This window comes from Schistocerca serialis, chromosome 1, assembly GCF_023864345.2.
Source record: "Schistocerca serialis cubense isolate TAMUIC-IGC-003099 chromosome 1, iqSchSeri2.2, whole genome shotgun sequence".
Taxonomy (NCBI): Eukaryota; Metazoa; Arthropoda; class Insecta; order Orthoptera; family Acrididae; genus Schistocerca; species Schistocerca serialis.
In genome coordinates this window covers 711,417,650-711,444,269 of record NC_064638.1, presented here as the reverse complement: position 1 = coordinate 711,444,269, position 26,620 = coordinate 711,417,650, and the positions used below count along the sequence as shown (strand labels likewise).

Genomic DNA, 26,620 nt, shown 5'->3' with positions numbered 1-26,620 from the left:
CCAAGTAATACAACTTTGGAAACTAGACGGCTGAAAGGTGTTTAATTTGACATCCTGTGTAGAACAGCCGAGTCCCGCACCATCTCTAAAAAAATGGACATAGATTTGTGATAATTTTGTCAAATATTTTACACACTCCACTGTATTTGTGGTTGTATGATTATGTAAAATACAGAGTTGTTTGATGTTATTTTCTTTTTAGTTTCCTTTTTGACCGGAGCTAGGATCCATTGTCAGCAAGCATGCAATATAATTTTATTACATTAACAGAACATTCTTCTTTTCACTTCTTCATGGTGATTGTGCTACTTGATTTTCTCGATGGATATAATTTTATATACTGTCGGAACCTATTCCAGGACCACTGGTCTTAGGCAAAGAAACGAAAAGATCGGTTGTAGATACGTCTCCCACTTTTCAGCAATGTCTGTATGCATGAAGCATTCATATTTTACTACCTTCCGATATTTATCATATGATATATATGATATGCGATCGTTTGTGGCTTAATTATGGAATACGCAGTAATCTTGTAATTTTTCTATCTTCTTTTCGGCTCAGTGATTGCAAGTTCTATCTAAATGTAAATCCACTTCCCTGTACGGTATATCGTAGTACTTGAGCCGATAGTGTCTCAATATTTTCCTCACCTCCGTCTTCGCATTCCTCCTTCAATATTTTTAGCGCTGGACCAGTATCTTGTTATGATTTGACGTTATTTAGTACCTTTACCTTTAATTAATCTTATCTTCGCATGGTTAACAACATAGTTAACATGAAAATTTTCTGCTGTAGTTGCAATAAAACATATAAAATATTGATTTTCAAACCAGAATTTTTGCGACGTTAGAGATCATCACATTAATCGATTTTGTGTTAATTTGTGTTTCGTCAGAAAAGGTCATTACAGTTGTATGTTCTGCCAAGATATAATATTAATATTTCTTGAAACTCGAAATTATCCCCACATATTTCCTTTCCTTCACAGAATTTTTCCCGGCTGCCAGATATCAGCTGACAATATCGACTATTCTGTGTTCATTCAGCCATCAAATTTTGAAACCAGTTCATTTATCTACAACAACCATTATCGCTGCTGTCTATCTTTCGCAAAAATTTTTAGAAAGCCATTGTGGTGGAGAGTTCGTACACTGCGTAATTTTTACTTCATTATATACAGCACATCCCCTTTTTCCCTCTGTCCATGTCAATTGGACATCTTTTTTTAATAATATCAGTAAATTCAAATTGCTTATACATTGGTTGCTGAACAATTTATCACTCAATTTACAGAAGCCAATGAATGGTTTTCATTGTCCGGCAAGCAGTTGCAGGGAACATTTCAGTAACTTCGTTTGCTTTCTTTCGATTCTTGACCCTTCTAAACTCATAAATGAAGCCAAATTTTTCTAACGACTTGCAAAGTTTGGACCAAAATTTCTAAGTGCTCTTACCAGGCACTTGTAATGATCAACATATCATTGATCCGCAAGGTCACCTTAATAGACGAATCGTCTCCCAGAATCCCGCAGAGAGCTCCCGTTAAAGCAGACAGTGAAAGCTTCAGTCTAAAAAGGATTTATTTTACTGATATAAGGAGGCAGAGCAGTTTTCCGAGATCCGTCAATGACTACTTACAACCTTCAAGAGAAAGTGATACATTTTCTTCTTTCAACAGAAAAGGCGATCCTTCACGCTCTTAGTTAAATAAATATCGTCCTTTCGAAGACTATCTGTGTGTATCCGAAGACTTTAAGACACACAGCGTGGTTTGGATCGTTATTTACTTCATCAGAGATAGGTCTAACTGTCTAGTACGAGGAAAGGTAATGTTTCTCATTTTTGTAGCTACTGGTATCATCTAGAAACTGCGAAGAATATTTACTGTTACAGTGTGAGACTAATATTGTGGATGTCAGTATGTATTCGTTAGGCATACAACAGTAAAGAAGGTTAACGATACATTAATTGCATTGGTGCGAAAAATAATAACTGGCTGTCATCAACTTCTATAACGCTGTTAAATACCAAAAATCTGAATGCCTCAACCTTTCTGTGTTTTCTCATAAAAAAATGTTTAATCACTTTTGACATGAAGTCTCTTTGCAGACCTGCAGCAGTAACAACGGAAATACACTAGTCTTCGTTATCAGTATAATCTTTACTAACATCTCATTGTCACACACTTCAGGATATCCCCATCATCAGATCTGTCAAAAACAGTATACAGTCCCAAAATATTGAATGATAACACCATATATATTTGTAATATTCTTTAATATCTATTATGTAAATAATCGAATTCGGATGTAATATCAAGGTCAGACACAAAGACAAAATTATTTTGCTGTGTCTTTTGTGGGAGCAAAGACTCTTAACTAGGTATATCCCAAGAGTCTCTAATTTTGCTCTCAAAGATGACAGTTATTAACGTTCGATGTATGACTGAAGTCACAAGAGTTATTAAAAAATAGCTATTTAGCTCAGATAAAAGTAGGACACATTAAAGTAATGAACGACATCACAAATTACAACTGTTCGCACAAGGAAAGTATAAACTGAGCAGAATACATTAAACTTTGGTGACATGTTTCAAGGGCACGACTGAACAGGATAATTTTGTCTCAAACAGGTATAGTACAACAAGTAAGATACATGAAGAGACTAAACTAGTAACTGAAATAACTACAATTATACAAAGTACAATGTTAGGAAAAGAGAAACCACAGTAACTGAAATACAGTAAAATACGTGGCTTATACAGGGATAGTAATTCACAAAATACTCCAGATGCGTTTACTTGCAGTATCTGCAATTAGAAGGGGTAAGCAAGGGAACTGTATCTGATCATTCAGCAACAATTCTGGACAAATAACTATACGTTTATTAATTTCACTTTTTTCAAGATGGTTCATCTTCACCCCTTTGAAAGTCTCCGTGTTGCACCTTGTAACTGTGGCCTTCATTAAGCAGATAGTTTGCGAAGCTAGAGACCCCATTTCTAAGTCTCCAACTTCTGTGGCATTCCTTCAAGTGGATGGATATTGCCTTGCCAGACTGGGATGTATAGAATTTGACATAACTACACAGTCCAGTCACTTTAGTGTGAGTACCTGTCAAAAGCCTGAATAATCACTTTTTGCAGCATGGACGTGAGGGAAGAGAGTCAGTGAGATTCTGGAAGGTACCAACAGGGATGAGGAGCATTTCCGACTCCAGTGCTGTGGCCAGCTGCACTAGGTTTCTCGGTTGAAGATAAATAGCGTGACAGCCCGGTAGATGTTGTCCCACAGACTGTCGATTGGGTCTAAATCTGCGGAGTTTGGTGGCCAGAGGAGCACAGAAAACTCACCCTGGTGACCTGCAGGCTGTGTAACATGTTGTCCTGCTGGTAGATGCCATCATGCCAGAAAAATGTAAACTGCATATAGCGGTGGACTGGTCGCCAAAGAAGATGCATACTTGTGCTGAGCCATTGTGCCTTTCCGAATGACAAGACCACCCAGGGAATGCCATGAAAGTATTCCCAAGATCATGACACTCCCTCCTCCAGCATGGATCCTTCCGACGATTACTGCAACTTGTTTGGATTCAGATATTCTACGTATTACACGCCAACGGCCATCTGTCCTATGTAACATAAAACGAAACTCCTGAAAAAGCCACCTGTCGCCGCTCTGAAGTCGTCCAGTTGCTGATTTTGTGCAAATTCCTGTATTTGTCGCCAATGGACAGCAGTCAACATGGGTGCATCAACCATACCCATGCTTCAGAGGTCCGTACAACAAAGCAGCGTTCGCCGAACAGTCTTTCAGGAGACACTGTTGGTAGCTTCCTGGTTCATCTGGGCAGTCAGTCGCTCAATAGTTGTACGCCTATTTGCCCACACACATCTCCGCAGTCGTCGTTCTCCACTGTCATCTATGGCCCATGGGGTGTCACACTTGCCTCGCCACGAATTTTGGGTAGCGCCATTTTTACATGCATGGTATGCTTTAACCACAGCGGCAAGCGAACAGTTTACAGACTTAGCCCTTTTGGAAATGACCCAAAAGCCAATGATCATGCCCTTTCAGATGGTTAGTTGACCTGGGAGAAGTGACCAAACAGCGAGGTCATCGGTCCCTTCGGATTAGGGAAGGAGGGGGATGGATGTCGGCCATGCGCTTTCCAAAGGAACCATCCCGGCATTTTCCTGAAGCGATTTAGGGAAATCACGGAAAACCTAAATCAGGATGGCTGGATGTGGGTTTGAACAGTCGCCCTCCCGAAAGCGAGTCCAGTGTGCTAACCACTGCGTCACCTGGCTCGGTCCTTTTGGAAGGCAGATAAATCGCTCCATTTTCGTACTTTGAGAACTAATGCAGTGTTTTCCGTGTTCTTTCTCTCCCGCCCCTCCTCCCCTTCCCCTCCGACACGCTTTCCACACCCTTCATTGTGAGTGCTGCCACCTGCCGTCTGTAAGTGGTTACTGCACATTGACGTCGAACATAGTCGGTTTACACATTAATGTAACTGGTTTTTTTTTTTTTTTTTTTTGAGTCATCAGTCTTCTGACCTGCTTGATGCGGCCCGCCACGAATTCCTCTTCTGTACCAACCTCTTCATCTCAGAGTAGCACTTGCAACCTATTGCCTCAATTATTTGCTGGATGTATTCCAGTCTCTGTCTACCTCCACAGCTTTTACCTTCTACAGCTCCCTGTAGACTGTGTTGTGTATAATTAGTACTGTTCAGTCCATTCCAGAGGTCATGTAGGGAAGCATGTTGTACCTAGAGGATAATGAACCTAGCAACACACGATGTTTTTTAGTCAGTACATCAGGGTAGTGACAAATTTTACAATCACATGTAGGAATGAGCACCGTAGACCTCCATAGCCAGTTTCCACAATTTTCTACAGTTCTTGTTATTGCTAGACATGGAGGTTGTGTTTTGCAAGACATTTGTAAATTTTTGCATTCTACTCGTTTAGGTTTTGTGTAATATGTTAAATATGGTGAGTAAAATGCTACATGTTTTTTGAAATATTGTATAACTTGCAGACTGTTAAGCCATAATTCGTCGGTCGTGCATCATCTTGTATCTTCAAAGATAAGATGGTGTTTTACCACGGAATATATGACACTTGCAAATGAACTGAGTTTATTTTAAATCTTAACAATTTTATCTGTCTTGACAGTGGAAACTCTGTTAGTTCCCAATTGCTTCTGTCTCAAACATGTAACTGGTTTTTGATTATATTTCTCTTTAATTTCATTTCACTTACTGATTGGTGTTGTTTAGGAGAGAAATAATGTAAAATACATACTGTTAAATACAAAATTGACAAGATTTTCTCGATTGCAACACTTTTAAATTTCAATCGAATATTCGTTCCTAGGTGCATGAAAATGTCACCCCTTGAAACATATTTTTATGTTTGGAAAAAACCTAATTTTCTGGAACAATTTTTGTAATTTTAGAAAATGACTGCAGCTCACAGAACATGAATGACAACATTTAAAAATAGAATACGAAAATATATTAAACTTCTATTACATGGTTGGCTAGAGGTGGAAGTATGAAAAGTGTACCAACATGTAACACTCTGCCTCCCCTAGTGTCGTCATCATAATGAAGAATGATTTTACTGTTTACAGCTTCTTGACTTTCGAAATTCATCGCTCCCTAACTGTTTAACTGATTTTAGATTTTAGTTGAAGTTTTACAGGTTCTACGATTAGTTATTTTATCATCTTGGCTTAAAAATTATTTCTCAGTATTCTTAATAGGCTTGAGTTAACCATATATTGCCATTGTTCCATTGAAGCCGTAAGTATCTTGTCACGTATGAAGTACATATATACCACTGTCATAGTGAGAACAAAACATTTGTGAGACTACAGGTTTTAATCCATTAATTTGATTTGTGTTCAGATGTTGTCCTTGGCCATCTTTCTTAAGCATCCTTACATCCATCGAACAGAATGATCTGCCAGTATGGAAATATTTGATCAACTGATTGCATGATCAAGTTCGTCCAGCAACTTAGTAAGAGTGAAAACATTTTGTTCACTATCCACAAGACCATTACATAAGGTAACTCAGAGGGCGAGGCGATAAAGTTTCTGTTGCAGATTGTGTTGTACTTTAATGAAGATACTTGACTACGATCCTTCAAGACTACTGATGTAACGTCTATTCCCCAAACAACATCTAGAAAGGAAGAAAGATTAGGGTTTAACGTCCTGTTGACAATAAGTCAGCACAGATGGAGCACAATACTGCCTTAAGGAATTGTGGGGATGGAAGTCGGCTGCGCCTTTTCAAAGGAACAATCCCACCATTTACCATAAGCAATTTAGGGAAACCACAGAAGAACGTAAATCTAGATGGTCGAACATGGATTTGAAAACCTGTCCCCTAGAATGCGAGTCCAGTGTGCTAACTACTGTGAGATAGCACCATGTTAAGTAGAATAGGGCTCTACTTATGTGAAGTAGACTGCGATTGAAAACTACTTCTTCTAACAACGAAAGTACAACTTGACTTCCATATCTTATACGTCGGTTTTACTCTCCTGATTTGCTTGTTTCTCTTCTCAGACAGAAAAACAAATGCCTAATGTAGGGAATTTCTCGTAGATCAATTTCAATTGCAACACAACCATTTTTTCACGTAGTATTATGAGGAATGTGCAAAATTAAATAGTTACAACATTTAAATTACGACTGATAATTTTATTTTTATACAAATGTTGCACAGATACATTGAGAGAGTAATTCATAAATATGTACATTTTATTGCTATGTGTGAGCCTTATTCATAATATATATAGGTGGTCGTATTTACAAGGTGTCAGCTTGTGAGGGCGTTAATAGTGTACTTTAGCATGTGGTGTGGCGAGGGAGGCATGTGCAGTTTTGAGAGGTGCTCCGTAGACTCCAGCAGCGGCAGCAGGAGATAACAGAGAGCGTGCAGCTCCAGGAACTATGCCTCCTGAAACAATCACATCAGGCACTGGTGTAGATGTCTAGTCAAATGGGAAGATAGTATCTTTGGTACCTGTTCATATTTGGGAAAATGATAGCACAATTATGGTGCTATTAGTACACTGAAAACGTCAAAGTCAGAGTACTATTACAAACCTTGGAGGATGTTTCGGGCACCAACAGCGGCAGGAGCGACAGCACCAGCTCCCAGGGGGGCAGGTCCAGTTGGGGCACCATCCTTGGAGACGACAGCATTAAAACCCGCACCAGGGGCAGCCGTGTACTGCACAGTGCGGACGCTGCCGTCGGGCTCGACCAGGCTGTAGCTGCCCTCCACCACGTCGCCGCTGCGGCTCTCCTGCTGCTGCTTGGCGTCGCCCGTCAGGGCGTCGCTGACGCTGTAGCTGAAGCTGTACTGCGGGTTGGGGTCATAGTACGGGTCAGCCAGCTCGGCGGGCAGCCCACCGGCCAGGCGGCCAAGACCACCGCCGTAACGTGCAGCACCGAGACCGGCGTAGCCAGGGGCGGCGCCAGCGTAGCCAGGAGCGAGACGAGAGTAGGCACCACCAATACCAACACCAGGGTAGGCACCTCCTAGAGCGCCAGTGTAGCCAGGTGCGACACCAGAGTAGCCAGTGGCGAGGTGAGAGTAGGCGCCAACAACGCCAGGATAGGCACCTCCTACTGCACCAGTGTAGCCAGGAGCATAGCCACCGATGCCAGCACCAGACAGTCTGGCCCTAGCCGCTGCAGCAGCAGCAGCGGCGGCGGCTGAAGCAGCAGCACCTCCGGCCAGGCCTCCTAGGAAAGGAATGAATTCATAGTGGCGTCTTCTGTATTCGCACACACACACACAGGTACTAGCAAATAGTTTCTTGAAGTACAAGATAGGCAATATGTTAAACGAATGTTCATCTTCAGTTTATGGCGCTGCATAAGCTATCACAACTGACAATAACAATGCGTTACTGTGCACAGGTAGTATGTCTAGTAAATGCGCTGCATTTCTTTAATTTAAAGATCAGTTTTAAGTTGCAATCCATCTGAAAATTTTTCATTAAATGTAGTTGATTGTGAGGAGACATTTTGTTATTTCATAGGAATACGAAAACTTCATTAGAAGAAAAGAAAAGGAAAAACTTGTTTCGAAATCTCTTGTCGCTGCCAAAGACTGGTCCTTGAATACTTTAAAAAATTGCTGCCAACAGCATGCAGCAAAAATTATATCTGGAACAAAAATTATGGCAGAACATTCACAACAGTGGATAAAGTGTCTATGTGGTTAAAGAATAGAAAGATAATTCTAAAATAAACCAGTTACTGCTTATTATGGGCAAAACTGCTGAAGTAATTTGGGAGGGGAGGTGTGACGATAATTACTTATGAAATTATGTAGTAAATTTTCACGAATTCATATGTAGTAGTATAGTTATGGAATCTAAACGGAAAACCAAAGTATTTTGTGTGTAGAGGGCCCAAAGACATCTTAGCCATTGCGGCATGTAAATCAGACGTCGTCCCTCCTTTGAAAGACTGTTGTACAAAGTACCTGTGAGTCCGAGTCCGGCGTTGTAAGGAAGGCCGCCTCGCAGGGCGGGAGCCGCCGAGTAGGAGACGGCGGGAGAGCCCAGGTAGCCCGCACTGGCCGCGCCCAGCAGCGCGCATGCGCACAGCAGTACCTGCAACACCACAGACAGGGAATCTTTAACGTCTATCAAAAAAATTCAGACACGGTCAAACTGCTGAATTTTGTGCCATATGAAAATAATTAGCTCTTGACCTGTCACTGAAACTTAGTTACTTACATGATTCGTTGACTATTTGAACGATTCTCTTATTGAATAGTTATGGTACGAGTCAATTTACAGGATATGTATACATGACTAATATTAAAATTAATGAAGACATTATATCTTCAGTCCTACTCATGCAACTACACGTAAAAGCAAGCCATTTTTCCATGGCTAGCAGTTTTTGAATTTTTTGATGTGATTAATTACGTGCCATCCTCAAGGAAGAAACAGCTCTCGACATCAGTGTTTTTCATACTCACATCTGTGTACCGGGCACGTGTACCGTCTGTAAACACAAATGCCACTATGCCGAATAGTGCTATCAACGAGCTGCACAACATATGTTCAACCTAGAGGTTCTTTCTCTGCTATATTCAGGGATAAAAGAGATTATCAAAATGGCTCTGAGCACTAGGGGACTAAACTTCTGAGGTCATCAATCGCCTATAACTTAGAACTACTTAAACCTAACTAACCTAAGGACATCACACACATCTATGCCCGAGGCAGGATTCGAACCTGCGACCATGGTGGTCGCGCGGCTGCAGACTGCAGCGCCTCCAGCCGACTAAGAGCATATCAGTGATTCTTAGAGTAAAAAAGAAGCAATGTAAACACGTAGTCATTTATGCTGTCTTCGATATTCAAATGAACAATGATCTCCTTTTCAGATTTTGAGTCTCAAAAATGCCCGTTCTCGCCGCTGAAGTTTATTTCTACAGATTGAGCATTTTTTTAGAAACGATACTATTAAAAGAAATTTCTGGCTGGTACGGCCGACATGCCCAAAACATTATGAAGTGAACATAATTTTGGACACAAACAGAATTATCTACTTGCTCGGTATTGTTCACCTTTAACTTCACTTGACGGAAATGTATACATAATCACATGCATATCTCTTCACGTACATCTTATGATAGTCAGAAAGCTCCTTCATAATGTTTCCGGAAAGCTCCTTCATAATGTTTCCAGACTTTTAGCACTCAACTTTCACTCTAGAAAATTAATGTTAAACAATTCGGAAATACAGCTCCTTCATAATGTTTCCGGAAAGCTCCTTCATAATGTTTCCAGACTTTTAGCATTCAACTTTCACTCTAGAAAATTAATGTTAAACAATTCGGAAATACAGCTCCTTCATAATGTTTCCGGAAAGCTCCTTCATAATGTTTCCAGACTTTTAGCACTCAACTTTCACTCTAGAAAATTAATGTTAAACAATTCGGAAATACAGTTAACGGCGCCTGCATGGCTACAGAAGCTCCTATTCAGTCTCAGGTTCTGAGAATATCGTAAGTATTAGAAAAAATATGAAGTGCTGTTCGGAAGAACTTTAATGAGGTAGGGAGCTTGAAAAGGGGCTTGAAATTCACGAAATTGCGCTGATGTGAATTGAAAGCGAAAGAGAAAGAGCTTGTTATGGGCAATAGTTGGACATGTATCGGCTGCACGTTTGACTAGGGGATCCTCTGGTCATTATCTGCATAACTTTAGACAAAATAACGGGAAACGATATTAACTGGGAACAACATTGATGCGGATGACATATTGTCGTTGACACCAGTGTGAAGAACCAATACAACAAGCTTCACATTCACGGATTTTCGTTATCAACTGCCAATCTTTCTTCTGAGTAAGAGAACGGAGGATAGCATCACAAGTGTGGAATCTTTTCTTGGTTTGACTCAACAAGAGCTTATGGCATGCATTATGTTAGCATGCTTTGTCGTGGTTTCGAACCCAAGAATTGTGTTCTAGCGTTATAAGAGGACTTAAGATCTGATATAATCAAGTATCAGAATTCCACATTTACAAAACCGAAAACATCCTAATGCTGGAAGAGAACTTTAATTTCCTTCATCGCCAGTGCCATTCTATGTATTCGACAGCAGTGTGCAAGGTGAATGTCAGATTGTGCCGCTTTCATGAGGCTACAATAGTTGTTCAGATTTATAACCTGAAAAAGCACAGCAAGACATGGAGATTATAGGAAACCACAGCCAATTTTATGCATCTGAGTATGTTGGACGCGACTATGGTCTTCCTACAGTAGCTCTAGCGCTGAATTTCGGCTGAATTGGGCATCGAGAGACAGCAAGTGAGAGAGGTGGAGATAGAGATAGATAGATAGATAGAGAGAGAGAGAGAGAGAGGGGGGGGGGTGGCGAGGAGGCAAAGGAGAAACCTTAAGAGGGAGTCCGCAGCAAGTTTTTTATGTGCACATCTCAATGGCCGTTAACATACACTCTTTTAGTGTGGAGAGCCATCTTACTGGAACTATGAAGTGAAAACATCAGCAGAAGAGGCATAGGTGATCAGACATTTCCACAAAAGAGGTCAACTGATCTCAAATACTGACAGGAAGCTGCGGAGGAGGTTATAACAGGTGGATTTCTAAAACTTTCCCTTGAGTGGTAGAGGAAGACAGTTGCTGGGAAAATAGGAGGAGAAGGGCCAATTTATTTGAGATGTCGTGGTACACAAAGATACTAAAAATTGACGGATACAGTACTAAATGAAATGTTACTGGAAATAAAAGAAAGGACATATAATTGAGAAAGAAATTTGATGAACTTCAGGATCACAGTTTTGAAACGCAGTGATCACCACACGAAAATGTTCTGTTATGTCTTAAAATTTGGCACGTAAAAGAATGTTAAAAAGTGAGGGAACAAACACAATAAAATATAAAGAGGTATTATAAAAACAGTCCGCAAAAGAAATCTATATAAATTTTCACCAGGTCAATGATCATGCTAGTGGTATTATTGGTAAAACGTAAGAAACGCAACTAACTGGTTCCTGGAAAATGCAACGCCATAGCACTATTGCCGACGATGAATTCGAATATGTAAAAAAGTTACTGAGGCATATAGTTCATACGCCGAACCGAAAAAAATTGCAGGAGAAAGGAAGAGACGGGTAATCGCTTAAAACCAAACCAAAAACTGTAGAATATTATAAAAAAAGATTCAAAACTTCCATCCACAGACATGAAACTAGACGAAAGAAAATGAAAACATCACTGTTGACTATAATATTCAAGACTTTCCATTCGTATGTCGATTACAAAGCTTATTGCGTTAATTGTTTTCCATGGCGTTTTTACCATACATCCTTCCATTCACATAAATGAAAGATTATTTCGGTATCATTCTGTGTCAGAAACAAAACAAAAAAGTTCTTACAAGGTGGTCTGTCTCATATGGACTACAACATCCGTCTACTCACAGCTAAACAGGCAGCGATACGAGTATTTCACAGATAACTGAGACACAATGAATCAGAATTACTTTTCCACATGAATGGAAACGAAAGAAAGGAGTTAAGAGTCTTCATTGTTCTCTTATTTATGTAACCGAGCCAACAGATTTCAAACACCATTAACTAGGAATGATAGCATATTTTGTTAGACATTCACGATACATGGAAACTAGAAATTTGGATTTGAAACCAGAAATAGCCTTTCACAGATGATATCCTCAGAGCTGTCATCTGCCCATTCTTTAGAATCGCCTTAGCTTGCCTTTCTATATCCTCGCTATGCTCATTGTCCTACAAGTCACCAGTACGCGTTCTGTAGCATTTCAAACAAAAGATGACGTTAAAAGATTAAAACTGGAAAAGCGGTTTAAGAACCCTGCTAGCACTAAGCAGTTTAATGTGAGCTCTAAACCATGGTGCCACTTGTCATTTTCAAATTAACAAACTATTGGCAGAGTTGAGAGAAGCAATAAATGCATTGTACGACGTACTAAGATCAAATTCCAGACCTGCGAATGAGTGATCTTCTGGTACCAATGGAACCAGCATAACATGCAGCTTACGATTAGCCCAATCACATGTCAACACATAATTCATATTTTCGAGTGAGGTTTCCTTTTGAGAAAGCACGTGTAACGTTGCTAACATTCACTGACACTCTGCACCATGGTTTTCCCTTTCTTTTCGGCGGATGTTGGGTTCTATATACAGTCACAGTTTCGTACATTGCGAAGCGGCAGAGTTAATGCAATGGTAAGAACTGGACTCGGTCCAAACACCCAGTTGACCATCCAGACTTACGCTTATTGGGATTCTGTTAGATCGTTTAGGGTGGATCCAATGAGGGTTAATTTGAAAAGTCGCGTTCTGTCTGCTTCCCCATCCTTCCCAATAGTTATCAGATATAATCTCTCACAATTTGGTCTACAAAGTGCTGTATCTGAGTCAAAGCAAATCAGAGTCATCCTTCAGCATGAGTAAAAATTTAAAAAAGAAGTTAACAGTTTCGGTTTTTGATTAAAGATGCATCCATTTCTCGGCATACGGTATCATCGATATCATGCCGTAAGTTTGATTTCCATATGTTCTAAATTGTTCAATTTTTCTCTTATTTATGCAACTCATTTTCCAAATTTCAAACAGGGTTAACTAAAAATGAGAACAGTAACACACTTTGTTAGACACTCAAGATATGTGAAACTAGAAATATGGATTTGAAGCCTGATGTTTCTTCCGCAAGCATCTGTCCATTCTTTAGAACCACCTTCGCTTGTCTTTCTCTCCGTCTCCCAGCTGTACTCATTGTCACACAGGCCATCTGGACGCGTTCCGGGTTATTTCAAACAAAAGATGACGTTGAAAGGTAAAAGCTGCAAAAGCAAGAACCCTGCCAGAGCTAAGTTTAACGTGAGCTACAAACTATGGAGCCGGTTTGCATTTTCTCGTTCACAAACTATTGGCAGAGCTAAGAGAAGCGATAACTGGCATAAACATGGTAAGACCTATTGAGGTCAAATCCCGAACCTATGAATATGTAATATATTGAAACAATCGAGCCAGCATAACATGCAGATTACGATTAATTGAACCATATACAGCTATAGTTTGTTACATTGCAGAAGTGTAGAGTTGATGCAGTGGTGAGAACTGGACTAGGTTCAAATGCCCATCTGACCATCCAGACTTACGCTTCCTGGGATTTCGTTAAATCACTTAAGATGCATGCTCTGATGGTTCTTTTGAAAAACCGTGGTGAGTTTCATTCCCCACCCTCTCCTATAGCTCGGAGATACCATCTTTTGGTCGACAGACTGCTGTACCTGCCTACTACTACGTCCTTCCCATCTCGCTGCTGCCTCACCTGAAGAGCCATGTCGGCTTGTGGAGACGACTGGTGGACGACTGACTCCAGCACCGGCTGGAAGCCTTTTTATAGTGACAGAGCAGGGCAGAGCCCCCGCCTACCCCGGCCGGACATCACTGAGTGGCAGACTAGCCGGTGGTGACGCAACACCTGCCCAGAGGGATCTGGTTCGCCGCATCTGCCACGCCTCGCGACCTCACACACACACACACACACACACACACCGCCCGCCGGCTGATCTCGTTCTTCCGCCTGCGGCGTTTCGAAAGGCAGGTGACCTTGACATTTCACTCTGTGTCTGAAAGTAGGATGGGTAGCGTCCACCATCACTGTCATGTCTGGCCGAATGGGACGCCGGAAACGGTCAGTGGCAAAACACGAAATTGTTCCTCCTTAAGTGCGTATACTGCGTGACATTTCACAATACACGTCAAGCGGCTATACACCAGGTGAATGTAACACACACACATCGAGCATGTACACAAGGGATGAGATGAGTAGCAAAGTGAGGAAGCTAGACCAGCTTCAGAAACAGGAAACAGCACCTTTGGCCTCTTCTGGGTCCCTACTGAAATGCCGAGACAGCAATATCATATCAACTTTAGCAAAGGTCGTTCGTCACATCAGATCCCCAGCCACCAACTGTAATACTAGACGAGGCAACCTGGCCCTTGTCAGAGATATGATCCCGCAGCAGAACTCTTCTAGCTTCACCTATCTGCAGACATCTTCATGGGAATGGATGTGTCCTGTAAGCTGATCTGACAACATACTGAAGAACTGGATAATAATTACATCTTGCTGCTAAATTAATCCAAGGAGAACTGCAGAGAACTGTAATCAGTTGTACAGAGAAAACCCTATTTGCACTCGGAAAGAAACTAAATTTCTCAATGGCGTCGACATTTTATCAGTCCGGTGTAACACGTAGCCCTTGATCTTCTACGAATCAAATTCAGTAAAGATAATAAACAGTTGAAATACATGTAAAGTAATATGTGTTACGAAAAGGAGCTTCATGCTGCTGCACCTCAGGAATTTATTTCCCTATGCCGAAGCTGACAAAGATCGTGTGGTGGTTAAGATTCTGGACTATGTTGAAACGTCCCCTTAGAAAAATTATACATGACTGTGCTTAAACTGACACACAATATTTTTTAGCGCAACGCAATCTGACTTTCAATAATCCCTACAAAAGAATGGCCCTGACTAAATTAACCTATACGTTTCACAAATCACTTACCTCACAAAAATCTTCGTTACTCGAACTACTGCAATACAGCGAGCGCCACTACTGCCAGCTAAATAAAACATTCAAACTACTGATGGCACTAACTACTGATAGGCATAGTTAGCAAAAGAAAGATTTTGATAGAGAACAAACAATGTATTTACCTTAATAGTGTTCAAAAGTCATAATATATATATATCAGTCCATGATATCCAATATTACAAATTTACTCTTTCTGATGGACACACGTCCAGTTCGTCCGCTCTCAAAATTCCTTCATCTCTCTCCCCACATCCACCACTGCTGGCGGCTCACCTCCAACTGCCCAACGCCACGCACTGATAACAGCCAACTGCCTAACACTACAATAGCAAATTCCAACAATGGCACCCAGCCACAGACTGCACACAGCACAGCCAGTGATTTTCATACAGAGCGCTAGGTGGCGGTGGCGTTACCAATATAAGAACCTAAACAGCCTACTTACAATGTATAGCTCCCCCCTCTTTCAGCAGCAGCGTGTAATTTATTTTGATGATAATAACCATTGAAATGTAGTGGAAGATATAGAAAATATACATACATTTTGAACTTTAAACACGACCATTATTTTCCATAAGTAGTTTTAAGACGCGTTTGACTTCCTATTTTAACACGCTTCATTACTGAAACAAATTTTTGTGCTGCAACACAGTCATTAGCCTATACTCAAGCTCTGTCTCGTTCCGACAGTAGCTCCCATTGTCATCTTAAACTATACAGCAGATATTGATTTTAGCTTGTTCATCGAAATTAATTATAAATGTTTACAGGGCCATTCAAAAACAAAGGACAAATTGCGGTTCTTTATTCCAGACAAACTATGGAAGAAACATATTGCGCATGTCATTGAATAGAGGAAGATTCAAAGTTTTATGTTCGCACAGACACTACACCTTTCACTCAACCTGAGCACCGTATGTTGTTCGAGAAACATCGAAACGGTAGGTGATTTCATTCCACGCACGAGTCAATAGGTCCTTGTTTATTGAACCGGCAGCAGCAATTCGATTTCTCATCTCTTGAAGAGTGGCTACCATTGATGGAACAAAGACTGTCTTTCATTGCCGCAGAAAAAAATCGCAATGTTTGATGTGTGGTGATCAGGGAGGGCTAAAGCAATGAACAAGATTTTGTTGCTCACCTCTTTCAATCCAGCGTTGTAGGATGCTGTTGTTAAGATATTGCCGCACATGAAGTGAAAGTGAGGCCTTGCGCTGTCATGTATAAAAATGAAATCACCGGAGTCTCCGTGAAATCGAAGAAACAACCAATTTTACAGTATGTCCAGCTATGAGATTCCTGTCACAGTTCCCTCCGCAAAAAGGAAACTTTGTGAACAGAAGCGGTACTAAACACGTTCCGTTTCGGTGAGTTTCTTTCGCGTTCGACGACGACGCCCGGATTTTGTGACCCCGATAGGTGAAACGTCGATTCGTCCGAAAAGATGCGTCGTTCGGAAAAAGTGTCCTCTGCCACGTCCTGGAGAACAGAAAAATTCGTAGCTTCTATTATGATCGCCGGAACGCAATTGCTGCAGTAACTGTAACTTGTAACGCTTCACATGCAGGTTTCGTTTCAGGACACTCCACACCGTTGTTTGAGGAAGTTGAAGTTTCTGGCCTGCCCGTCCTCTTGACTTCCGACGGCTCCAGGTTAACGCACTGCGGATACGCTCGATATTTTCATTAGACGTGCGTGGCTAACCAGGGCTCTACTATTTGCATATTCAACCAACTTCCAGTAATTTTGTATGCCAGTCATAAATCTACACACATAAAAAAAGTTTTGCATCATCCCCGTTCCCAGAACTCCTGAAGATAGACTTTGACTGTGGATATTGTATCACAGGCTGTTCAGAGACGTCGTTAAACCCGCCCAAAGATGTAAACAGCCATGCATGAGCAGCGCCTATTAGACGGAGGGAGACCGACAGCCGATCAGTTCCAGTCATTCCACCGGACAGGAGGTACACGGCTCTTGTTGTCTGTAGTTCAACCCTGCCTAGACGGCAATGCCGCGGTTCGATTGGTTCCGCATTGTTACTTTCTGCCAGAAAGGACTCTCTGCAAGGGAAGTGTCCAGGCGTCTCGGAGTGAACCAAAGCGATGTTTTTCGGACATGGAGATAGGAACTTCGATGACATGCCTCGCTCAGGCCGCCTAACGGCTACTACTGCAGTGTATGACCTCTACCTACAGATTATGGCTCGGAGGATCCGTGACAGCAACGTCATCATGTTGAATAATGCTTTTCGTGCAGCCACAGGACGTCGTGTTACGACTCAAATTGTGCGCAATTGCATGGTGCATAACTTCACTCCAGACGTCGATGGCGAGGTTCATCTTTGCAACCGCGACACCATGCAGCGCGATACAGATGTGCCCAACGACATGCCGAATGGACCGCTTAGGATTGGCATCATGTTCTCTTCACCGATGAGTGGCGCAAATGCCTTCAACCAGACAATCATCGGAGACGTTTTTGGAGGCATCCCAGTCAGGCTGAACGCCTTAGTCACACTATCTAGCGGATGCAGCAAGGTGGAGGTTCCCTGCTGTTTTGGGGTGGCGTTATGTGGGGCCGATTAACGCCGCTGGTGGTCATGGAAAGCGCCGCAACGGCTGTACGATACATAATTCCAACCTCTGACCGATTGTGCAACCATATCGGCAGCATATTGCCGAAGCATTCGTCTTCATGGACGGCAATTCGCGCCTCCATTGTACACACCTTGTCAATTAATTCCTTCGGGATAACGACATCGCTCGACAAGAGTGGCCAGCATGTTCTCCAGACATGAACCCTATCGAACATGCCTGGGATAGATTGAAAAGGGCTGTTTATGGACGACGTGACCCACCAACCACGCTGGCCGGTGTGGCCGAGCGGTTCTAGGTGCTACAGTCTGGAACCGCGCGACCGTTACGGTCCCAGGTTCGAATCGTGCCTCGGGCATGGATGTGTGTGATGTCCTTAGGATAGTTAGGTTTAAGTAGTTCTACGTTCTAGGGGACATGAACCCTATCGAACATGCCTGGGATAGATTGAAAAGGGCTGTTTATGGACGACGTGACCCACCAACCACGCCGGCCGGTGTGGCCGAGCGGTTCTAGGCGCTACAGTCTGGAACGGCGCGACCGCTACGGTCGCAGGTTCGAATCGTGCCTCGGGCATGGATGTGTGTGATGTCCTTAGGGTAGTTAGGTTTAAGTAGTTCTACGTTCTAGGGGACTGATGACCTCAGAAGTTAAGTCCCATAGTGCTCAGAGCCATGTGAACCATTTGAACCACCAACCACTCTGAGGGATCAGCGCCGAATCACCGTTGAGGAGTGGGACAATCAGGACCAATAGTGCATTGATGAACTTGTAGATAGTATGCCACGATGAATACATGCTACTGGGTATTTGCGGTACCGGTGTGTACAGCAATCTGAACCACCACCTCTGAACGTCTCGCTGTATAGTGGTACAACATGCAATGTGTGGTTTTCATGAGAAATAGTAGGGGCGCAAATGATGTTTATGTTGATTCTATTCCAATTTTCTTTACTGGTTCCGGAACTCTCGGAAACGAGGTGATGCAAAGCTTTTTTTAATGTGTGTACTTGTGCAGAAGCGGCTTCTTGCTGAAACGATGGTGGAATGCACATTGCACTGGAACAATGGATTGACTTCACTCAAATTCCAGCACACAGATTGATTGCTCTTCTGGTGTAGTCGCCATGTAGCTACAAACAAACAACTTTGAACCTTCGTCTACCCAGTGACATGCGCAATGTGTTTCTATCATTTGTACTTTATCTGTAATAAGCAACTTGAATCTGTTCTTTCTTTTTGAATCACCCTGTAGATTACTCACTATGCACATGGGAAGAGCAGTATATTTATTTTTTACGCGTAGCTGACGCTACGCTGACCCTCAAAACACGCTTACTGGTAGTGTGAAGTCCAGCCATATCGATTTAAGTTTTCAGAGGTTTTCCTAAGTCGCTTTAGGAAAATTGCGGAATGCGGGATGACTTTTCAGTACAACCCTGGCCAATTTCCTGTCCCATCCCTGCTGAACTGACCTGGTTCTGCGTCTCTAGGTGTTTGGTATCGACGGGGCTGTAAACTTTAAACTTCTGCAAAAATATGCAACGGAAAATTCATGATATGTGAATCTACTCGCGTCCCTTCAATCAAACAGAAGTCCTGGGGCGTTTCTCGTATGTCTGGAATGTGATGAGCAATCATATTGTAATATTTTTCTGTAAATGCTGCTTACAAAGCTTAGAGTAATCTGATGTGTTCAGTTCTTCCAGTAAGCAACATCCTGCCCCAAGAGAAATGGAAAAAGAGTCTGTAAACCGCAGCTCCAACGTCAGCAAGTTTTAGGATGGTTTGTTGGTGCCTTATGCTACTTGTCTACACTTTAGGTAATTTAAACCACATAAGAGGCGTTCTGCAATAAAAAGTTATTCTTATAAATTACCATAATTATATAATTAAGGTACTAATCACTGCCAGCACATCGTTCAGTCCAAATTGCTGAACTCAACGTCCGCAGCAGATGGCACCTCTACATTCCAATGTTGACCCAACGACATTATCAATTGGGATTGCAGTGGGGACGGGGAGACTGACATTGCATCACGGGTCAATGGTAACGTGTCATATGGTCTGATGAATCACGTTTCTTGTACCACCACGTCGATGGTCGTGTCCGAATACACCGTCGTGCTCGAAACTACGGAACCAGACTTACAGGTGCAGTATTATGTTAAGAGGGACACTGATTTGGGCTTCAGTTGGACCTATGTTAGTAATCGAAAGCATCAGGACGGTTGTAAACTACGTGGACACTATTGTGGACTACAAGCAACCCTTCAACTTGATGTTTTCCCAGACGACAATGGGATGCTCCAGCAAAATAACTGTCTGCGTCACAAGGGCGAAATCGTACTACAGTTTTTCGAGGAATGTGACAGTAATTTCACAAAATGTCTTGGCCATGAAATCCGCCTGATTTGAACTCGATGAAGAACTTCTGCGATGTTATCTGGCGTAGGTTTTGCAGCCACAAACCACTGGCCCGTAATTTATTTCGTGAGCTGTGCTTAGACATCTAGTACCACAGAAAAGCTACAAGAGATTCGTCGGGTCCATCCCACGCAGAATTGCTACTCTACTGCGCTCTAAAGCTGAACAAGTGCGCTATCAAGCACTTGTGATTTGACACATCAGTGTATGACAAACAGTGTGGGAGCAACTAATCTGAAGCAAGTATTACTAACTCATTGTTGTTGTTGTGGTCTTCAGTCCTGAGACTGGTTTGATGCAGCTCTCCATGCTACCCTATCCTGTGCAAGCTGCTTCATCTCCCAGTACGTACTGCAGCCTACATCCTTCAGAATCTGCTTAGTGTATTCATCTCTTGGTCTCCCTCTACGATTTTTACCCTCCACGCTGCCCTCCAATACTAAATTGGTGAACCCTTGATGCCTCAGAATATGTCCTACCAACCGATCCCTTCTTCTAGTCAAGTTGTGCCACAAACTCCTCTTCTCTCCAATTCTATTCAATACCTCCTCATTAGTTATGTGTTCTACCCATCTAATCTTCAGCATTCTTCTTTACTAACTCATATGAAAATATTTCCAGTCATTCTTGCAGGCTCTTCTGGATTCCAGTAACGTTCTGCGGGCATGTTACGATGATTCTATTACCACACTGATGGGGAAGAAAATAACAACATCAAGAAGGAGTTTTGCCACATAAACGGAAATTAGTAGGCGTATTTTTATATCTGAAAGGTGATGTCTATTCAAATTTCGCTCCAGTCGCATAAGAGTAGCACTAGCAGTACAACTATAAGGATGCCGATCAGATTTGTTTTAAATACACGATGTAACGGTCATGTGCGTTAATTAGCTTTTATATTGGACGTGTTGAGTTGATGTTATTCAAGAACCCATTTAAGGCGACAAAGACGCCATTATTAACGCCTCACTGAGTTTGAACAAGGTCGTGCAATAAGGTTACGAGAAGCTGGATGTTCCTTCTGCGATATTGCAGAAAGACTTGGCAAGAATGTAGCCACTGTACATGATTGGTGGTAGTGGTGATCACGAGAATATATGGTTGCAACTAGACTGGACTCCGGATGGTCACGTCGCACTACCGCCAGGGAAGACCATCATGTTCGGCGTATAGTTGTGGCGCATTATACTGCATCTGCAATTTGAGGAGCAGCTGGCACCACAGTGAGAACAGGAAACTGTTAGAAATCGCTTGCTTCTAATACAGCTCCGAGCCAGATTGTCTGTAGCGATCAGTCCACCATTTGCCACTTCAGTGGTGTCAAGCAAGAGCCCACTCGAGGACAGGGTGTAGATCTGTTGCCTTTTCTGATAAAACCTGGTTCTACAACTGTGCCAGTGATGGTCGTGTGTTGGTCGGAAGGAGGCAGTTGAGGGCGTACAACCAACCTGTGTACGTGCTATACTCACTGGACCGCCGTATGGAGTTATGGTCTGGGGTGCAATTTCGAATGACAGCAGGAGGGCCCTTGTTGTTATCCCGTGCACACTAACTGCAGATTTGTAGGTGAGTCGAACTGTTATGCTGCTATTCATGAACAGCATTCTGGGGGTGTTAGCCAAAGGATAACTCTCGCACACATACTGCTGTTGTAGCCCAACATCATCAGATGACAACTCCAGTGTCATCCACAACCAGCATTGACAGACCTTGTATTGACCGAGTGCATCAAGCATGGAACTCCATACCACAAACTGACATCCGGCACCTGTACAACACAATACATGCAGTTTTGCATGCTGGTATTCTATTTTTTCTGTTTCCTTATTTCATTTCGATTCCCTCCCCCCTCCCCCAAGAGGAGGGCTGGTGGGCTGGCAGCAGCGTAATATGCTGCTCTACAGCCTACAGAAAAGTTAAAAACCACAATGAGAATATAAAAAAAGAAGAAAAAAGGCGATAAAACGGTGACGTTATAAAAATCTGTAAAACGGCGGAAGGTTGTGGAATTCAAAATATAAAAACACTGCGGTGATGCGGATGAAGACACACAATAAGTAGACAGGCACAATTACAAAAAACAAGGTGACCTCTGTTCGCACAAGATGAAAAACACAACTCGCGACAGGATTGTCGCTGTTCACAACACTGACAGGGACGCACAACACTGAACACTCACTTAAAACAGCACTATACAGGTGACACAGCGGCAGAGGGAGGTGGGGGGAGGACCCCGACCGATGACGAGAGGAAAAGAAAAAAAGGGTTAGCCGACGGAGGGATGGGACATAGAAAAGAGGGGGGGGGGCTGGGAGGACGCGAGAAGGAGTGGGAAAGGCAGTGCAGGGGTGAGCAAAAATGACTCGGGGGGAGAGACGGAAGGCAGAGAGAGGGTAGGCAGGGAAAAAAACAGGGTGGAAGGGGGGGAAGAGGGGATCCCGGGAAAGGGACAGAGGAGGAGAGGGGAAGGTGAGGATCAGAGTTGGTAGGAGGGATAAATGGACGGAGAGAGGGCATCATCCAGAAGGGGGAGTCGACGGAAGCCACCTTGGAAAGGAGATGAAGGGTGTAGAGGTGAAGGGTAGGGGGGACACAACGGTGAAGGCGCGGCAGAGGGCGGGGGTTGGAGAGGAGAGGAGCAACCAGGGGATGAGGTGAATCAAGCCGGCGGGAGATGTAGAGGAAGCGGATATGTTCGAGGGAAAGGAGCATATGGGGGAAAGGAATCAGGTCGTATTGTATTCTACGTTCTGGCGGTTACTTATTAATGTACCAGCATTTCAATTTTGCAGTGGCTCATCTCGCCCATACATAAAACTATGATCTTGAAATCCTAATCACTTAAATATGTTACCTAGACAAATAATTTCTGGAAATTTTGTTACTGTACATTAATCATTCTTTGGCATTGCGACTTTTCTTTCCATCAGTGTAAAAGACTTACTATTTCTTTAAGTCGCCTATAAATGTATTAGGCTTAATGAGAAATTCGTCATCTTGGTAGAGAGACGACACTGATATCAATGAAGGTTTGTTTTTCTCCATGCTGCACAATAGCGTAAGTCGAAGTCGAGCTTGATCTTCAATATGGTTTTGTTCACATGCAGATTTAAAGTAGACGTGCTCACAGTGTTCCAATGGATAATTTAGAATACTGTGGTGCCAGTAAAACATTTATTAATTATAAATATTTTATGGCGAGCGGTGAAGTCTTATAAAGAGCTTGCTCTTTTGTTTCAAACAGGACGGAAAGAGAAGGAAGTGCTACCAAGACCATCAGAAATCTGGAGAAGCAGAAACTCACAGAATTTGGAACTGTGTGCTGATGCTTTGGAAGAAACGTCAAAATTAAGAACACGGATAACATACGAAATAAAGTACTAAGAAATACAGGCGAGGACAGAAGACTACGGAAGACCCTTACCAGAAGAGCGAACAGGCTAGCGGGGCGTCTGCTACGGCATCCAGGAACAGGTAATCTGACAGTGAAAGAAGCTGTAGGGAAAAAGAGAGAGATCGAGAGAATGTTAGTTTAATAGTCATGTAGAAACGGAAAGCTTAGCACAAGACAGGAAAAGACAGAGCACAGTGTCAAATTGGTTGGAAGACTAAAAAGTAAAAGAAAAGAACGGATAGCTGAATTAAATTTCACTCTAATTCTCTGCAACACGACGCACTCCCTAACACTGAAATCACTAATGAATGCTTCAATAAATTCAAATATATGGTAGTAGATCAGTGACTGAAAGCATAGGTAGTAGCTGTCGCATAGCCATATGAAATGTACTAATCAACTGAGCCATTACTGGGCGACTCATTTGCTAGGAGCGCCACCTGCGAAAGGCTTGCGTGCAGATTCGAGGTCTTCCCAGACACACGGTTTAGTCCGTCGGGCACTTTCTTAGATTTTCCTTTTGTTTACGCAGCACTACAGCTCCACCTTGCAGTAAACCAAATGGTAATGTGTTCCGCTCATTAGGCAGGCCCTTCGCTGCACGTTCACTGTTCTCTGGCCATCTCAGCTTGCCGCCAATCTTCTAACAGCTGCGATTAATGTAATTTTCCTGAAGTCACTAACTGGTGGGTATCTTCTTCTTCTTCTTCTTCTGGTGATCTTCCTGGTCGTTATATCTTCCATCGCTTATTATGCGGTTTCTTCTCATCCAGCGTCCTAATCAATTTCCTCTCCTCCTCTTGTTTCAAGTATTTGTGTATTTACATTCGCCCTGTGAAACACAACCTCATTCCTCATTTTAGGTGTCCATTTCACACCTTCCACTCTTCTCCAGAGTTACATCTCAAAAGCATCTAAGCATTTCTTCACTCTCCGCCACAATGTAGATGTTACGGTACCATGAACGACAACACTCCACACAAAACACTTCACTAAATCAAATAAACTGTTTGATTTCTTTCACAAAGTGACTAAATATTTTCGATTACCATGAATTTTTAGTGTGTAGAAAACACATACACAGTCTCGGAGTGGACCTACTCGTGAAGCTTAACGAGCGAAACAAGAAGGAAAACAGACGCCAAAGATAACCGCACATCTACATCTACGTGGCTAAGCTTCAAATCACTCTTCAATGCCTGGCGGAGGGTTCATCGAAACACCTTCACAATAATTCTCTGTTACTCCACTGTCGAAAAGGGAGCGGAAAAAACGAAGACTATATTTTTCCGTGGGAGCTCTGATTTCCCTTATTTTATTATGATGATCGTTTTTCCCCTATGTAGGTCGGCGTCAACAAAATATTTTCGCATTCGGAGGAGAAAGTTGTTGATTGAAATTTCGGGGGAACATCCTGCCACAACAAGAAACGCCGCTGTTTTAATGACGTCCGCCCCAAATCATGTATCAATTTAGTGACAGTCTCTCCCCTGTTCCTCGACAATACAAAAAGGGCTGCTCTTCTTCGAACTTTCTCCATGTACTCCTTTAATCCTGTCTAGTACGGATCCCACACGGCGCAGCGGTACTCCAAAAGAGGATGGACAAACGTGGTGCAGACAGTCCCTTTAGTAGATCTGTTAGGTTCTCTAAGTGTTCCGCCAATAAAACGCAGTCTCCGGTTTGCCTTCCTCACAACATTTTCTATGTGTACTTTCCAATTTAAAGTGTTTGCAGTTGTAAGTCCTAGCTATTTAGATGGATTTACGGCTTTTAGATTAGACTGATTTATAGTGTAACCGAAGTTTAATTGATTCCTTTTGGCACTCATGTGGATTATTTCACATTTTTCATTATTTAGGGTCAGTTGCCAAGTTTAACACCATACGGACATGTTATCTAAATCTTTTTGCAATTGGTTTTGATCTTCCGATGGCTGTACTAGATGATAAACGACAACATCATCTGCAAACAACCGAAGACGGTAGTTCAGATTGTCCCCTAAATAGTTCATACAGCTAAGGATCAACAGAAGGTCTATAACACTACTTAGAGGCACGTCAGAAATCACTTCTCTTTAACTCGATGACCTTCCGTCAGTTGGTAAGAACTGTGATCTCTCTGACGGAAAATCACGAATTCAGTCACATTACTGAGGCGATATTCCATAATCACGCAATTTGATTACATGCTGCTAGTGCGGTACAGTGTCAGAAGCCTTCTGGAAATCTAGGAAATCTAGAAATACAGAATCAATTTCAAATCCGTTGCCGAAAGCACTCAATACTTCGTGTGAGTAAAGAACTAGTTGTGTTTCACAAGAACGATGTTTTGTACATCCGTGTTGACTGCGTGTCAATATACCGTTCTCTTCGAGGTAATTCATAATATTCGAAAACAATATATTTTCCAAAATCCTGCTGCATGATATGGGCCCACCGTGCGGACTGGCCCCGCGGTTTGAGGCGCCATATCACTCAGTGCCCAGCCCCTCCCGCCGGAGGTTCGAGTGCTTCCTCGGGATGGGTGTGTGTGTTGTTCTTAGCATAAGTTAGTTTAAGCAGTGTGTAACTCTAGGGGCCGATGACCTCAGCAGTTTAGTCCCTTAGGAATTCACACATATTTGAACATTTTCGGTATGGGTCTATAATTTAGTCGTTACTCCTATTGCCTGTCTTGAATTTGGTCTGACCTGTGCAACTGTCCAGCTGTTGGGTACGAATCTTCCGTCGAGCGAGCGGTTGTATATGATTTTTATGTATGGGGCTAATGAATCAGCATATTCTGAAAGGAACCTAATTCGCATACAATCTGAACTGGAAGATTTGCTTTTATTAACTGATTCAAATTGTTTCACTACTCCGAGAATATCTCCTTCTATGTTACTCATGTTGGCAGTTGTCCTTCATTGGAATTCTGGTATATTTACGTCGCTTCTTTGGATTAAGAATTTCGGGAGGCTGTGATTAGCAACACTGTCAACTATAGTATTTCCACTGCTATGCGCGTAGAAGGCACTGATTGTGTATTG

The 26,620-nt window shown here is 42.4% G+C and overlaps 1 protein-coding gene across 2 annotated transcripts in view; it reads right to left on the bottom strand.

Annotated features, from left to right (window-relative positions):
- Window positions 1-6,701: 6,701 nt before the first annotated feature.
- Window positions 6,702-26,620, bottom strand: part of LOC126481100 (cuticle protein 21-like) — an 89,949-nt gene continuing 70,030 nt past the window's right edge. Inside the window, exons 1-4 of one of the 2 annotated variants that reach the window (XM_050104645.1) lie at window positions 13,896-13,955; window positions 8,524-8,653; window positions 7,131-7,775; window positions 6,702-6,981 (exon numbers count right to left, since the gene is read on the bottom strand). In XM_050104645.1, coding sequence (XP_049960602.1) covers window positions 6,857-6,981; window positions 7,131-7,775; window positions 8,524-8,653; window positions 13,896-13,907 — 912 coding nt within the window. In that variant the 5' untranslated portion in view covers window positions 13,908-13,955 and the 3' untranslated portion in view covers window positions 6,702-6,856. Of the gene's footprint in view, window positions 6,982-7,130; window positions 7,776-8,523; window positions 8,654-13,895; window positions 13,956-26,620 lie in introns of those variants that run through there. The other variant, XM_050104653.1, reaches the window with a different exon arrangement.